This window comes from Nyctereutes procyonoides, unplaced genomic scaffold, assembly GCF_905146905.1.
Source record: "Nyctereutes procyonoides isolate TBG_1078 unplaced genomic scaffold, NYPRO_anot_genome, whole genome shotgun sequence".
Lineage (NCBI taxonomy): Eukaryota > Metazoa > Chordata > Mammalia > Carnivora > Canidae > Nyctereutes > Nyctereutes procyonoides.
This window is the reverse complement of record NW_026575141.1, coordinates 18,649,146-18,665,617: the sequence shown is the minus strand read 5'-3', so window position 1 is coordinate 18,665,617 and position 16,472 is coordinate 18,649,146. Positions and strand designations below refer to the sequence as shown.

Below are 16,472 nucleotides of genomic sequence, written 5' to 3'. Positions count from 1 at the left end.
CAGATGGTATAAGGGATCCCTGGGTGGCTCAGCGGTTTGGCGCCTGCCTTTGGTCCAGGGAGCGATCCTGGAGTCCCGGGATCGAGTCCCGCGTCAGGCTCCCAGCAGGGAGCCTGCTTCTCCCTCTCCCTGTCTCTGCCTCTCTCTCTCTATGTCTATCATGAATGAATAAATAAAATCTTAAAAAAAAATAAAGATGGTATAGTCCAGTGATTTCCAAAGTCTGGCCCCATTTGGAACTTTCAAATTAAAAATGTAGAGATGGAAAACAAAGGCTCTCTATTGCTGTAGGAGCCCCTGGAGCAAGGTCAAGACCTCACAGGCTTAAACCCGAGGAAATGAGGAAACTAAGATTATGTGACTTTAATCCAGGTCCAGGAGTACGTAGCACTCAGGTGTAACCCGCTCCCCACTGCCTGCCACTGCCCATCTCCCAGGGCTCCGTCTGTTTGGCAACAAACCACATCTCCATCAGGAAAAGCTGCTTAGTACGAAAACAAAAAGGGTGGCCTGTTTCTATCACTCTTGTTTGCCTGTAATTCCCTACCGCCCCCCACCCCCAATACCAAATGTGCAAAATGACAAAGACGAAGCAGACAGCATAATTTGGAATCAGATTTCCCATATCACATCACATTTTGTAGTAATTCTATGAAATTCAAGTTGGATATTAGAATGTCAGTTTAAAAGGAAACTGGTTATTAGTAAAGGATAACAGGTGCTTTAAAACTATAGTAAGTGTTGACATTTGAAGGAAAGGAAGCATAACAACCTAATGCTTTTTTTGGCTTTGCATGGAAATGAATAGCCATTCCTTGTCAATTCTCACCTCTGTTTCATTCAAAGACTGCATATATAACAGCAAAGATTGCCAAGAGAAAAACGTTATGCACGCTGTCAAGGACAAATAAACCAGGACATCAATCAAAGTGTAATGGAACAGATAGATGCAAGATGCCAGAAGGCTAAAATGCAATTACAATTATGTTTTACTTTGTTGGGAAATAATTGTTATGAATCGTAATGTTACCTTGGTCTCTCGCCTTATTGTATGAAATAACACTTATTTAGGTTGTAAGGCATCAAAATACATTTTCTTTTTCCTTACAGAAAAACTGAGTATGGAAGCAGCTCTGGTTTCTATACACACCACTGTATCACACTATATAAAGTTTCCTTCTCAGAAAGCTATTCAAAACTACCTTTGGCATCTGGTTTTTGTACCAGATGTGGGCTATTTCTACATGACCACAACAAATTGGAGAATTAAAAACAAATTATCTGTTGGATCGAGATAGTAGAAGAAAACATGATATGACAGCAACACACTAACCTGGAAAAGCAAGAGTCCTGGATTCTGGGTGTGGCAGACAGAAAAGCTGTATTTCATCTCTGGGTTTCTGCTGCTTTGTTGGCATAAAGAAGGGTTTCAATGGAAAGTCTCTGAACTCTCTTCTAGTCTTAACATGTCATAATTCTACGTCCACAGAGCAGAGTCTACTACTGTCCTATCTACCCTCTCACCAAGGGAGGGAATGAAGCTTTCCTCCTGTCTCATCTAGGATCCTTGTTTACCCTGGGAAATACATACCCTTTAGGAAACCATGGAAATCTACTGGCATCATTTTTCTATTTTTCTCCTAAAGCATTCTGCCTGGTAGTTTAAAAGATGCAAGAATTAAACTAACACATATTAAACACTAAGTAGAGCCTGGGTACTACTAAGTGCTTTATAAGATTAGCTCTTTTAGTTCTCACAACGCCACAAAAAGATACATTACTATTCCCATTTTAAGAACAGGAAACCAAGATACAGAACAGAGAAGAAATATCTAACAACAGAGATTTCATAGACCACTTTCAGATTTCTATTCAAATCTGGGGTGAATCTGGGACTTGGGGACCTCTGGACCATGGGTGGTGTTTGACCAGCACATAGCAGGTGACAATGATCTTATGAGGCTGAGTATATAACCACTCATTTTATTCAGAAATCATAGAAGGATTCTTCTAGAGCATCCTCTTTATTCATTTGACCACCCCTCAGAATCAAGTGATTTTCCTTTTTCTCTACAACACCCCAATACCCAGTATTTACCTCTTTCTTTTTCCTCTCCTCTTCCTTCCGTTTCTTCTCTTCTCTAATCTGTGCTAGGCGCTGTTTTTTGCGCTCTAGCTCAGCTTTTAAGTCACTTTTGTCAGACATGTTGGTTTCCTTGGAAAAAAAGAAAAAAAATGTGAATACATAAAAATAACTTTTCTGTAAACACTGCAGAAAATCATCCAAAATCTTGAAAATGTGACTTTTTGAACATAACAGGTTGTATTCGTCTATGTGGAAGAATCAAGGAAACAAATTAAGTTAGGTCTGGTCTCATGCTACATAAATAATTTCCTTTTTATGTATTCACAAATATTTGAAGCAATACAATGATATAGTCTCTTCTGGTGGGAAAATTATAGCAACTTCAGAATAAGCAAGACATTTTCTGTGCAAGTTTCTTAACAAATAAATAAAAAAAAAACACATAAGAGACTCAAAAAAGAACCTTCACCATGGGAGGAGGCAACATGGTGGAAGAGTAGGGGGTCCTCAATTCATCTGGTCCCATAAATTTACCCAGATAACTTTCAAAACATCATGAACACCTACAAATTTGACCTGAGATGTAAAGAGAGAACACCTGGAATGCTACAGAGAGAAAAGGGATTCCTTCTGACAAGGTAGGAAGGTGAAGAAAGAAAGGAGAGGGAGGGAAACGGTGGCAAGATGGGCAAATCAGGCCCGAAATGGGAGCTCCAACAAGCTGGGCGAAAGTGGAGCTGTGACAAGCCAAGCTGTGGAAAGCCTAGGAAAGCTGGGCATGAAAGCAAGCCCTGGAAAAGAAGGAACTTTAAAAATCCATGTCTGGGTCTTCCCTGACTGAAACATGCTCAGCAGGGAAATAGGGCAGAATTGCAGGAGGGGCAGTGAAGCCTCAATATTCCCAGAAACACAGTAAGAATAGGGGCACCCGGGAGAAAGTTCACCACAAGCTATGGTCCGATCTCAGTAAAGGGCTGGAACACCACAACCCTCCAGGCCATTTTGTGGGCTGGCACTGGAACTCCCTTTACCCTAAAGCCTGGCAATGGATGGAGGCGGGTATCCTCCATTTGCTTTGGGAGAGGTGGACCCCAGAAGAGCACAGGACAGTGAGAACTCTCCTGCTGCTGGGCACCCTTCAATTTGTACAGATCAGTGCATTCGTGCCTGGCCCCAGGAGCATCCAGGCTAGTGTGGACTGGGAGACTGCACTTCAGTACTTATGGGGAGCTCTTGGCTTCAGAGCTGGAGATCTGGCTGCCATCATTTTTTTTTACTTCTTTTTGCCTTTCACCTCAGAGAGGTGGGGCCTCTAGGGAATGAAGGCCTCACAGGATAAACAGCTCACACTGAGCCAGGCCACCTGGCAAGGGGCAGGGCATCTCCACTCAGGCACAGACACTCAAGAATCAGCACAGCCCACCCCTCCCAAGAAGAGCTGCTGCAAGAACAGGGAAGAGCAAGTTTGCTGACCAAACAATACTGGAAAGTTCCAGGACTCAGGAAAAATAGTATATACAGCTAGAGGTTTTTTTCATTGCAATTTGTTTATATTTCAGGTTAAAAATTTCCAGTATTTTTTCTCTTTTCCTGCCTTAACTACAATATTTCACCAACTCTTTGTTTTTAAGCTTTTTCCTTTTTGACTTTCATATTTCTACAATTACATGTCTTAGATATATTCTTCATTATTGGATTCCCTTCAACATATTCAATTTAATTTTGGTAGATATATGGGTTATGGGTTTTTGTTTTTTTCTGTCTTGTTTTGTCTTATATTAGTACCTTCTAACACATGGACCAAAATACACCCAGAACCAAGTGGAACACCATGTTGGTTCATTCTGTGAGACTATATTCTCTGTTACTTCCCATTCTGCCCCCCTCTTTTTTTCTTCTTTCTGTTTTTTGTGTTTGATGTTGGGTCTTATATATATTTTGTTGGTTTATATAAATTTGGAATCGAGTATATTCTAACATACAGAACAAAATACACTCAGAAACCAGGGCGCCTGGGTGGCTCAGTGGTTGAGCGCTGCCTTTAGCTCACGGTGTGATTGTGGAGTCCCGGGATGGAGTTCCACATTGGGCTCCCCATGGGGAGCCTGCTTCTCCCTCTGCCTACGTCTCTGCCTTTCTGTTTGTGTGTGTCTCTAATGAATAAATAAATTTTAAAAAATACACTCAGAACCCAGAGGATCACCCTCTGGGTCCCCTCAGGGAAACTATATTCTCTATCCACCAGCACTTCCTCACCCCCCTTTTTTCTTTGTTTTTTGTTTTTGTTTTTTTATTCTTACTATTTTAAAATATGTTTTTCACTTTAATAATCCATTTGTTTTATTTTGTTTTGTTCTTCTTTTTCTTTTATTTTATGGTCTCTGACGTCTTCAGAATCATCTAGGGTACGTTTTATTTAGGTAGTGGTCGATATTTTTTACTCTGCTCACTCGTACAGCCACTCTGCACTGGACAAAATGACTAGAAGGAAGAATTCACCACAAAAGAAAGAATCAGAAGTAATACTCTGCCACAGAATTGCTAGACATGGATTTAAATACAACATCAGAAATATAATTAAGAAGTACAATTATAAAATTACTGGTGGCTCTGGAAAAAAAGCATAAAGGACTCTAGAGATTTTTTTACTGCAGAACTGAGATCTAATCAGGCCAAAATTAAAATGCTTAAAAATACTGAGATGCAGTCCAAACTGGATGCTCTAACTGCTAGGGTTAATGAGGTGGAAGAGAGAGTGAGTGACATAGAAGACAAGTTGATGGAAAGGAAGGAAGCTGAGGAAAAAAGAGAAAAACAATTAAAAACCCATAAGGAAAGGCTTAGGAAATAAATGATAGCTTGAGAAGGAAGAATATTCGTCTTATTGGGATTCCAGAAGAGGTTGAGAGAGAGAAAGAGGACTACAAAGTATATTTGAACAAATCATAGCTGAGAACTTCCCTGATCTGGCAAAGGAAACAGGCATTCAGATCCAAGAGACAGAGAGGACACCCCCCTCAAATCAATAAAAACCATTCAACACTTTGACATTTAATAGTAAAACTTGCAAATTTCAAAGATAAGAGAAAATTCTTAAAGCAGCTTGAGACAAGAGATTCTTAAGTTATATGGGGAGAGATAACAGATTAACAGCAGACCTCTACACAGAGACTTGGCAGGCCAGAAAGGGCTGGCATGGTATATACAGGGTACTAAATGAGAAAAAACATGCAGCCAAGAATACTTTATCCAGCAAGGCTGTCATTCAGAAGAGAGGGAGAGATAAGGAGCTTCCAGGATATACAGAAACTGAAAGAATATGTGACCATCAAACTGGCTGCAAGAAATACTAAGGAGAACCCTGTAAAAGAAAGGGGGAACCCAAAGAAACAATCCACAAAAACAGGGACTATATAGGTAACACTATGACATTAATTCATAGCTTTCAATAGTTACTGTGAACGTGAATGGGCTAAATGATCCCATCAAAAGACACAGGGTATAGGACTGGATAAAAAAGCAAGACTCATCTATATGCTGTCTACGAGAGACTCATTTTAGACATAAGGACATGTCCAGCCTGAAAATGAAGGGGTGGAGAACATTTACCATTCAAATGGTCCTCAAAAGAAAGTTGGGGTGGCAATCCTCATATCAGATAAATAAGAGTTTATACCAAAGACTGTAATAAGAGATGAAGAGGGACACTCTATCATACATAAAAAGGGTCTATCCAACAAGAAGACCTAACAATCATGAATATTTATGCCTCTAATGTGGGAGCTGCCAAGTATATCAATCAATTAATAACCAAAGTAAAGAGACAGATCAATAATAGTACAATAATAGTAGGAGACTTCAACAGCACTCTCAGCAAAAGACAGATCTTCTAAGGAGAGTATCACCAAAGAAACAAAGGCCTTGAATGATACACTAGACCAAATAGATTTCACAGATATATACAGAACGTTTAATCCTAATGCAACTGAATACACATTCTTCTCAAGTGCACATGGAACTTTCTCCAGAATAGACCACATACTGCATCACAAATCAGGTCTCAAGGGATACCAAAAGACTGGGATTGTCCCCTGCCTATTTTCAGACTACAAGGGAGGGAATACTTCCAAACTTTTTCTATGAGACCAGCATTACCTTGATCCCAAAACAAGACAAAGACCCCACCAAAAAGGAGAATTATAGACCAATACGCCTGATGAACATGGATGCAAAAATTCTCACCAGAATACCAGCCAATAGGATCCAACAGGACATTAAAAGGATTATTCACCACAACCAAATGGGATTTATCCCTGGGATACAAGAGTGGTTCAACATTCATGACAGATCACATCAATAAGAGAAAAAATAAGAACCATATGATCCTCTAAATAGATGTAGAGAAAGAATTTGACGAAATACAGCATCCATTCCTGATTAAAACTCTTCAAAGTGTAGGGATAGAGAGAACATTCCCCAATATCTTAAAAGCCATTTATGAAAAGCCCACAGTGAATATCATTCTCAATGGGGAAACACTGAGAGCCTTTGCCCTAAGACCAGGAACACGACAGGGATGTCCACTCACCACTGTTATTCAACATAGTACTAGAAGTCCTAGCCTCAGCAATCAGACAACAAAAAGAAATAAAGGTGTTCAAATTTGGAAAGAAGTCAAACTCTCCCTCTTCGCAGGTGACATAATCCTGTATTTAGAAAACCCAAAAGACTCCACTCCAAGATTGCTAGAACTCATACAGCAATTCAGCAATGTGCAGGATATAAAATCAATGCACAGAAATCAGTGGCATTTCTGTATGCTAACAATGAGACTGAAAAAAGAAAAATTAAGGAATCAATCCCATTTAGAATTGCACCCAAGCTGTGATCATCCAGGCAGTATGGCACTGACACAAAAAACAGACAACTAGATCAATGGAACAGAATAGAGAACCCAGAAATGGACCCTCAACACTATAGTCAACTAATATTTGACAAAGCAGGAAAAAATATCCACTGGAAAAAGGACAGTCTCTTCAATAAGTGGTGTTGGGAAAATTGGGCAGCCACATGAGAAGAATGAAACTGGACCAATCTCTTACACCATATACAGAAATAAACTCAAAATAGTTGAAAGATCGAAATGTGAAACAAGAATCCATCAAAGTACTAAAGGAGAACGAACACAGGCAACAACCTTTTTGAACTTGGCCACAGCAACTTCCTGCAAAACACATCTATGAAGGCAAGGGAAAGCAAAATGAACTATTGGGACTTAATCAAGATAAAAAGCTTCTGCACAATGAAGGAAACAATCAACAAAACTAAAAGACAACCTATAGAATAGGGGAAGATATTTGCAAATGACATATCAGATAAAGGGCTAGTATCCAAGATCTATAAAGAACTTACCAAACTCAACACCTAGGAAACAAACAATCCAGTCATGAAATGGGCAGAAGACATGAACAGACATATCTCCAAGGAAGACACGCACATGGCCAACAAGCACATGACAAAATGCTCCACATCACTTGCCATCAGGGAAATACAAATCAAAACCACAATGAGATACTACCTCACACCAGTGAAAATGGCTAATATTAACAAGACAGGAAACAACAAACGTTGGAGAGGAATGCAAGCTCTTGGTGGGAATGAAAGCTGGTGCAGCCACTCTGGAAAACAGTGTGGAGGTTCCTCAAGAAGTTAAAAATAGAACTACCCTACGACCCAGCATTTGCACTACTGAGTATTTACCCCAAAGATAATGATGTAGTGAAACACCAGGACACCTGCAACACACTGTTCATAGCAGCAGTGTTCACAATAGCCAATCCGTAGAAGGAGCCACTATGTCCTTTGACAGATGAATGGATAAAGAAGATGTGGTATATATATATACAATGGTGTATTACTCAGCCATCAGAAAGGACGAATACTCATTTGCTTTGATGTGGATGGAACTGGAGCGTATTATGCTGAGCAAAATAAGTCAATTGGAGAAGGACAATCATCATATGGTTTCACTCATATATGGAATATAAGAAATAGTGAAAGAGTTATAAGGAAAAGGAGGGGAACTCAGTGGGGAAAAATTAGAGAGGGAGACAAACCATCAGAGACTCCTAGCTCTGGGAAACAAACAAAGGGTTATGGAAGGGGAGGTGGGGGGAAGGGGTAACTGTGCACACCAAACTGTGAGCATGTGTGCACCAAACTGCTCAGGTTTGTCTGTTCTTGCACCTGAAGACTGTGGAGTAGAGAAATAGGTTATCTGTCCCCACATAACAACAGTAGTGTGACAAAGACAGGAGAATTATAATAGACACTCTCATTCAAAAGGGAGATTAAAAGGGGTGCCTGGCTAGCTCCATCCGTAGAGTATGCCATGACTCTTGATCTCAGGGTCATGAGTTTGAGCCCCACCTTGGGCATAGAATTTAATTTAAAAAGGTAAGGGAGAGAAAAAACAAGAGGCACCTAACAGTAACTGGTCTAAAACAACTGAGAATTTCAGCAGGGATATGCTTTAAGCTCCTTTATTAGGGCCCAGTACTATCCCCTAAGAGTTCTCCATGGCTATTTAGTTTTACCCTTTGGTTCTTAGCTTCCTGCTTTGAGTTATTCCTTCTTTTATATTTCTTTACAAAGTATTTGCATGGGTTTTTCATATTTTACTGGTGACATTCTGATTTAATCATTGATCTTGACCATTTCTTACTTAGAGTCTACTCTCTAGTATCCTGGGAATGAGAATAATTTTATTTGGAACTCAGCAAGATCTGCTCCTTTATAGTTCTTTAAAGTTATATTTAAAAACCTGAATAGTCTTTTTTTAAAATTCATCTTACTCATCCACACTTGATCACAGGCAGCTAAAAGAACCAATTAGAAAAAAAAAAAAAAAGAACCAATTACCAGGGAAATCTCCATCCTTCAAAAACACCCAGGTGCTCATCACAACAAATGTACTCTTTAATCTGCATCACCTATTTACCCGTCCCCCCTGTCACTGTATGGAAATGTTGAATCATTATGTTATATGCCAGAATCTAATATTACACTATATATCAACCAACTAGAACTAAAATAAAACTAAAAAAAAAAAAAAAGAACCTTCACCATGACTTCCAATTTAGATAATAATGGGCCAATTCATCCCCATGGTGAGAAAAGAAAATAGGCTGTCATAAACCCTTAGAGATGTGCTCCACTCAAATATCAATGGACTCACTCACTAAACATTCCTCCACTGAGCCTGGGCACACAGATCTCATTTTGACTAAGATTCTATGCATCAGGAAAGACAGCCACTAAAGACCTAACATGTTATCTTCTTTTTCTGTAAAACTCCTCCCAAACTGTCACAATTAATTTCATCTCCTGTACAATCCTATTTCTATAAAACTTTCATTTGCATACTGAATGCAATTGTGCTTATCCTGGCACTTTCCTTGTCTCAAGTAAAAGATGTTTATGAACACATGAAATAGTAGATAACACCATGGCAAGTTCTTGGGAAAATTTATCTGAATGAAATTTAATTTTAACATTAATGGGGATGGTGATGCCAGTAGTGAGGGTGCCAGAAATATTTGCAAATAAAATGAATTTGGAAAAGACTCACCAATTACCAATGATTATACTTGTCTCTTCTGTGCTCTCAATCGGAAACTAAGAAAATGGAAACATTGAGAAATGAAGAACCCTCCCTCTGACCCAAATTCCTAAAATAAAGTAAAAAAACACAAAAACATCCATAAACGTCATGATTATTTATTTCCATATTATTTATACACAGCTATGATGAATATATAATGAATCCCTAAGTAGATGACAGAGAAATGAAAGACAAAAAAGAACCAAAGAATATGAAACAATGAAAAATTCTCACACTTCCTGTCACTGCCTTTAGAAGGTAATCAAGAACCTGCAGTCACCCTAAGACACACTTCCCAATGAATAAACACAATTGGGAAATGTATTGTGGTAACTACTATACACGTCCCTGTTCATGGCGCAATAGCAAAGACTTGTGACATAATAACAATAATCACAACAATCAACCTTTGTAATCAATTCATGATTGCCCCCATTTTCCTTTTTCTTTTTAAGATTTATTTATTTATTCACGAGAGAGACACACACACAGAGAGAGGCAGAGGCACAGGCAGAGGGAGAAGCAGGCTCCCTGCAGGGAGCCTGATGCGGGACTCGATCCCAGGACTCCAGGATCACGCCCTGAGCTGAAGGAAGACGTTCAACTGCTGAGCCACCCGGGCATCCCCCTGTCTTCCTTTTTCAACAAAAACTGTTGAATAATTAATATGTGCTCGGCACTCTATAAGGCACCAGAGTAAAAAGATGAGCAAAACCAGATTCTCTCCTTCAAGGAGTACATAACACAATATTGTAAGCATGTGGTGTGGCTGGAGATGTTCTCTGCAATACGGGCTTATTGATTACTAAGTGCTAGGCATGTTTATCTTATTACCATCCTAACAATCCAAGGAGACCAGTATTATTATGAATGCCTCGTTTGCAATTTGGATAATTGGAGACTCAGCAAAACCTAAGGCAGCAGGGTCAATACAAAGCCTAAACAAATCTCAAGCATGTCCATGCTCCAGACTACTCTACTCTGCTGACCCCAATGTACAAATTTAGGTAGAACGCAGAGCAAAAGAGTTAATTAAGATCTATTCGAATGAGCAAGGGTACCCTCTGAGGAGATAGAATGTGAGCTGGATATCACAGGAGGTCAGGAACTGGCAAAGAAGGGAAGATACAGATATGTCAAGACCTATAGAATGGGAGCCAGCAGGCTAAGAGATACAGATGAATCCAACCCAAGAAATATAAACTTTAGCTGGTAAGAATGGATATGCAGGGGCAACAGCTGAAGCCTTGGGAAAATAGAGAAGTGAGTTCCATTTGGCGTAATGAGAGACAGGAAATCACAGCAGCTTTTTGAAAGGGAAAACAACAAAATAAAGATGGAATTTGCTTAAGCCTATTCGTGTCTCTGCCTGGAAAACGGATAGGAGCAGCAACTGGAAATAAGGCAAGCTGCTGGGAGGCTGGTGCCAACATCTGTCTGGAGTGACTGCACCTGCACTGGGATGGTAGGTGAATGGAGAGACAGAATTCAGGGAATGTGGGTGGATGAAAGCATGCCAAGAAGAAAGAAATCTCTCGGCAGCCTTTGGATACGGAAGCCAAAGAGAAAGATTCGGTAACAAGTCCACTTTGAGAGAGCAAGGAGGATGGCAGTGAAGTTGGGAAGAGAAGGCAAGAAAGCAAGAATGAAAAAACTTGTAGCATTCTGTAATTTGGGTGTCAATGGGATTTCTGAACAGAAAGGATGCAGAGATACAATACAGATACAACACTGCAGATGGGATGAGAAGCTGGATGGGGACGGGAGTTGTGGGACAGAGCAGTGAGTCATCCATCTACAAAGCTGAAGCCTGAGTCACAAATTCAAAGTCCTGCAGGAGCCAGGCAGACAACATGAAGAGGCAAAGTAGTGATCAAGGCCAGTCAGAAAGGAAACACCTGCCTGAGAAGGCAGTTCTACCTGGCTCCAGCTGGTGGGTCACAGGAAAGAATATGAATCCAAGTAGTTAGATCTTTGGTTTTGTTTTGTTTAAGAGAAACCACAGGACTAATAAAAATCAAGTGTATCACTACGATATTGTTTGCCAATAATTTTCAGTACCAGTGGGCAAAAATCCTGACAGGAGAAAATTAGAACCTATTTCCAGAAGCCACCTGAGAAGTTACATCTACTCTTCTTTCCCCAGTGGGGACCAGTCAGATTTACATTTTTGACATGTTTTGGCTGTCAGAAATGAAATATTCAATCAGAAAGATCACTGTTAGAGAAAGAATTGTGTCATTCTGTGCTGAATACAGTGAAAACTTCTTAAGTTTTCTCCTACACACTTCCCCAACTGCCACTGGCCTTCCTCTAGTCCCCCAAAAGGGTGTGTCACAACTTCACTATACTGTGGTCATGAAGGAACAAACCACGTAATAACAACATCCTCTATTTGTTGTGATTTTTGGGTAAAATTTCATTCATGAGTAGGAAGTAAGGTATATGTTCAGTACATTTCTGCAAAGAGGCAAAGTTCTTCTTATAACTGATTAATATGTCTGACAATGTTGGTCATTTAACTGTTACCAGCCATAGAGCCAATATTTTTAAAATAAATAACAAGGACACCAAGGGAACTTTTAAAAAATATTAGGTAGGGATATTCAAATGACACACTTCACTTTTTAAAAGTTGTAGAGCCACAATGGCAAAAGATGGCTATAGAGTACCTTCCACTTACTAGTTTTTTGGATCTACTCCAAAATAGACACTCTGCATCAATACCTAGCAGAATAAGCAATCTCAAGAGAATGCCTTACAAAGGGTTTGGAAAACACACATTAGAGGAAATGAATGAGCCTTTACCCATAGTAAATAGCTGCAACAGTGACACTAAATGCAGTGTCAGCGCTGAACCCCACAGGCTTTCCCGGGGGGCTTGCCACTCTGACACACTCAATCTCACTGCACATCAAGCACCAATTGAGGAGCAAAGCATGGGGGACGTGAGTTATAGAGCTCCCTGTGGCTCATGCAGGTCATTGCAAAGGCAATCCTGACACTTTTAGTTTAAGAAAATAAGAGCTAGAGCTACCTGCTGCTAATTATTACTCACTTACTTCACATGCACAAAGAGCCGGCCTCTTTCATTTCAAGCTGGCAAGGGGTCAGGTAGAGAAATCAAACTGACCGCTGGGTGTACGTCTCCTTCCTGTCTGATCATCAACCTCGTCTACTACCCATCAGCCAACTAACTACAGCTTAACTCAACCCTGGTTTAGGATCAATTACAGAGCAGCCTCACCAACTCCACCCATTCTAGGGTCAAATGATGCACTTTTATGATGCCTTCTCTGCTCTCCTCGTAGCAGAGTCCCATATTCCAAATGCATTTACTGTTGGTGACATTCCCCTTGCCCACACTCTCTTACGAACTACCTTCATTTAGCCGACCCATGCTTCATACCTTCTCCCAACCCTCCATCTTAGCTCTCACTCTCCTGCAAATTCTCCAGCTTTACTATCACTGTGTACAATCTCATTTCACCCCTCTTCTTTCTTGTCTTTCAAGTTATTCCCCCACTACAACGAGAGATACCCAAAAGTTCAAATCACCTAATCCATTACTCTGGGCTCCAGACACCAATTCTCAACCGCTATAACCTCTTTTTTGTTTTCCAAATTTCAATTACCTACTTCTCATTTCCCTCTTTTTAAAAAATGCAGACCATTATTATATTTCAATACACAATTTCTGTGTAATCGAAAAGTAAAACATCACAGTGAAATGTGGCAAGAAAACATGGTCTTTCATTTGCAATGCATGGCAAATGGCTAACATCCTTAGTCATAAATGATCTCTTAGAAACCAACAACAAAGACTCTAATATTCCAAGGGAAATGGCAAAAAAAAAAAAAAAAGGAGAAGAAAATGAAATAACAAATGACTAGTAAGATTTAAGGACATATGAAGGTGATTGAACTGAACAGTAACAGAAGAAAAATAATTTCTTTATAATATCACATTGTCAAAGATTAAAACATTGACATCTAATGTTTACACTGTTTTAGAAAACAAGTCTCATAAACAGTGGAGGACAAGATTAATGAGGACAGTCCATACAATTTGGGGGAAAATCTCTGCTTTTGATTCAAAATATAAATTATGGATATATTTGATTCCAAGGAAGTGGAAATACTAGGACTGCTTCAATGACTTAAATGGAGAAATTCAAAATGCTTTATATAAAAGCATGTTCGCTGCATAGAAAATTTGTAGCTAACATAGTTTCCTTTTAACTCTGGTTCACCCTTTATTCCCTTACTTCACTATAACTCACCTCCACCCTTCCTCCCAAATGTCTCAGTTCTCATAACTTTTGCTTCAGCCCATCTCTGATCCTGGGAAATGGCTATTTGATCCAAGTAAACCAATCAATGTAAGTAAAGAGCCTATAATGTTGCCTGGCAAATATTACACACTAAAGAAAGTTGTTTATTCTCTTCCTCCTCCTTCTTCTTTACTTCCTTCTTCTCTTTTTCTATTATTATTATTGTTGTTGTCATTACTATTTTTTTACCCTGCCAACTCTTTCCCCCATCACTAAGTCCATCCTATTTCAATAATCAAAGTCATCAAAGTTCACTGCAATCAATCAAAAAATATTACAGTGAAAAATACATTAAAGGTATAGCATGTAAGTGATTCAGTAGCATATAATCAGTGAGAAAATCCAATCTGTGCTCCAAGAGAGTTTGAGGCACTTCAGAGCAAATAGGAGCTTCTCAACCTAACGGATTATAAAATGGAAGATATGTGGTTAAAGAGATGTTACCCAATAAATTTTTTTAATTAAATGTAGTCATTTAATTTAGTAGTAGTAAAATTCTTCTCCATTTTTCTGTTGAACAAAGCAGTTACATATCAAGCTGCCCCAAGTAGGCATCCTCCCCCATCTCATCCACTTCCCCCAGAAGATGGAGAAGAACACTGAGAAATGGTTTCTTCTCTAATGAAGAAGTTAGTTTCAGGGAGGGTCACTTCTACTGCTCCATCATAGAAATGCCTCATGGTCCAAAATCTCAATGGAGGGAAAAATGGGGACAGAAAGGAAGGAGGAAGACATGAGAAAAACACTGAGGAAAAAAGAAACAAAACAAATTCATTTTCACACCTGTCTTTATCTTTCCAGTTAACCTTGCATCTCCTTCACTTCTTATGTCCATACACATCCATAAAGGAAAGAAAATTTTCAGCATTTCTTGAACCCAATGATACCTATAGCCTACATTTTCACTTCAGCACATACCATCAATGGTTTGGTCCTGTCTAGAATCAAGTGTCTAACACAGGAGAAGCAAGGGGTTTAGTTTTGTTTACACAGCTGCCAAGTAATAGATCCTCCCAAGACTTCACTTTTGAACAATATAGACCTCTATTTCCTTTTGGTTGTTATGTTGGCAGCAGTTTGAGATTCCATTTCTAATGCTGGCATATGCAAATGTATTTTTAAGCTTAAAGTTAGAATCCTAGGAGGTTTAAATCATTGCCCAGCTGTTGCCAGGCTCATTGAAAAAAATAACCAGAAACAAGTTCTCTTTTTCTGCCTGGAAACAATTGCTCTTGTCAGCTCTTTACTACGAGCCATTGAACTTTTCATCTGTCACTAGGTATGCATAAGAAATCTGATCTTTCACAACCTTGGTTCACCTGCTTGGCTTTTCATAAAATATAGCTGCCTTCTTCCACTTGGTAAGTGGCCAAGGGATGATACAGACCACAACCATTTGTCCATTTTTTACATCAATGTCTCACCTTCCAAAAAAGGAGGGTTTTAGAAATCCCAAGAAGGAGTTGGCTGGTGAAAGATGTGGGACGGTTATTTGCTAAATGTTTATAGCCATCGGCATTAAACAAAACTTTTGGTAAAATTCATCTCATAGTAGGAAGATGACCAGGCCTGGTCTACATACTGTAGGTGAGCAGTTTTCAAACATTTTTGTTTTCAGCATCCCTTGATACTCTTCATTCTCAGTGACTTCAAAGAGCTTTTGTTTATGTGGGTTACATCAATATTAACCATATTAAAAATTAAAACTGATAAACCTTTAGATATTTAATAATTAATTTTAAAACAATAATAAACATTAACATAAAATTTTCATGAAAAAATAACCATACTTTCTAAGGCAAGAAAACAATAGTGTATTTCTTTCACATTTTCACTTATCTCTTTAATATCTAGCTTAATAGAAGTCAATTGGATTCTTAAAGCTGCTTCTGCATTCAGTCTGTGATATGCTATTTTAATTGTAAAGAAAATCTGGTCTCACATAAATATGTAGTCCAAAAAATGAAGAGTACTAATATAGCCTCTAAAGGTAATTATGGATATTCCTCAATATTCCACCAAAATTCAACAAATGTCAGTTCCTTAAAGTTATTGCCATGTGAATATGAAATGATATCAATCAATCAACTTTTTGTATTCTGTTACATTAAAATTTATTGGTCTACCTTAAGCTTTGAGTGAATCTTTTACTCACATATGCTTTTATGACATTATGTATTCATTATCTAGAAAATTATCTAGAAAATTATGCAGACTTCTCAAATGTTGACACATTTCAACATACAATATCCCCAAAATCAAAATTTGGTAATATCACTACCAAACTCTTCAGAAAAGTCTTTAGGTATAGTAAAGTTGTCATAGTGGCAGGTATACATTTTCCAAAATTCTAAGTTCTACTTGAAAGCTCAAATTTTATCATTAGCAA

General features: G+C 38.8%; 1 protein-coding gene across 1 annotated transcript in view; it reads right to left on the bottom strand.

Annotated features, from left to right (window-relative positions):
* The window catches only part of DYNC1I1 (dynein cytoplasmic 1 intermediate chain 1), a 311,302-nt gene that overhangs the window by 271,349 nt on the left and 23,481 nt on the right, over positions 1-16,472 (bottom strand). Inside the window, exon 2 of the mRNA XM_055307612.1 lies at positions 2,099-2,215. Within this exon, the coding sequence (XP_055163587.1) occupies positions 2,099-2,206 (108 nt within the window). The 5' untranslated portion in view covers positions 2,207-2,215. The remainder of the gene's footprint in view (positions 1-2,098; positions 2,216-16,472) is intronic.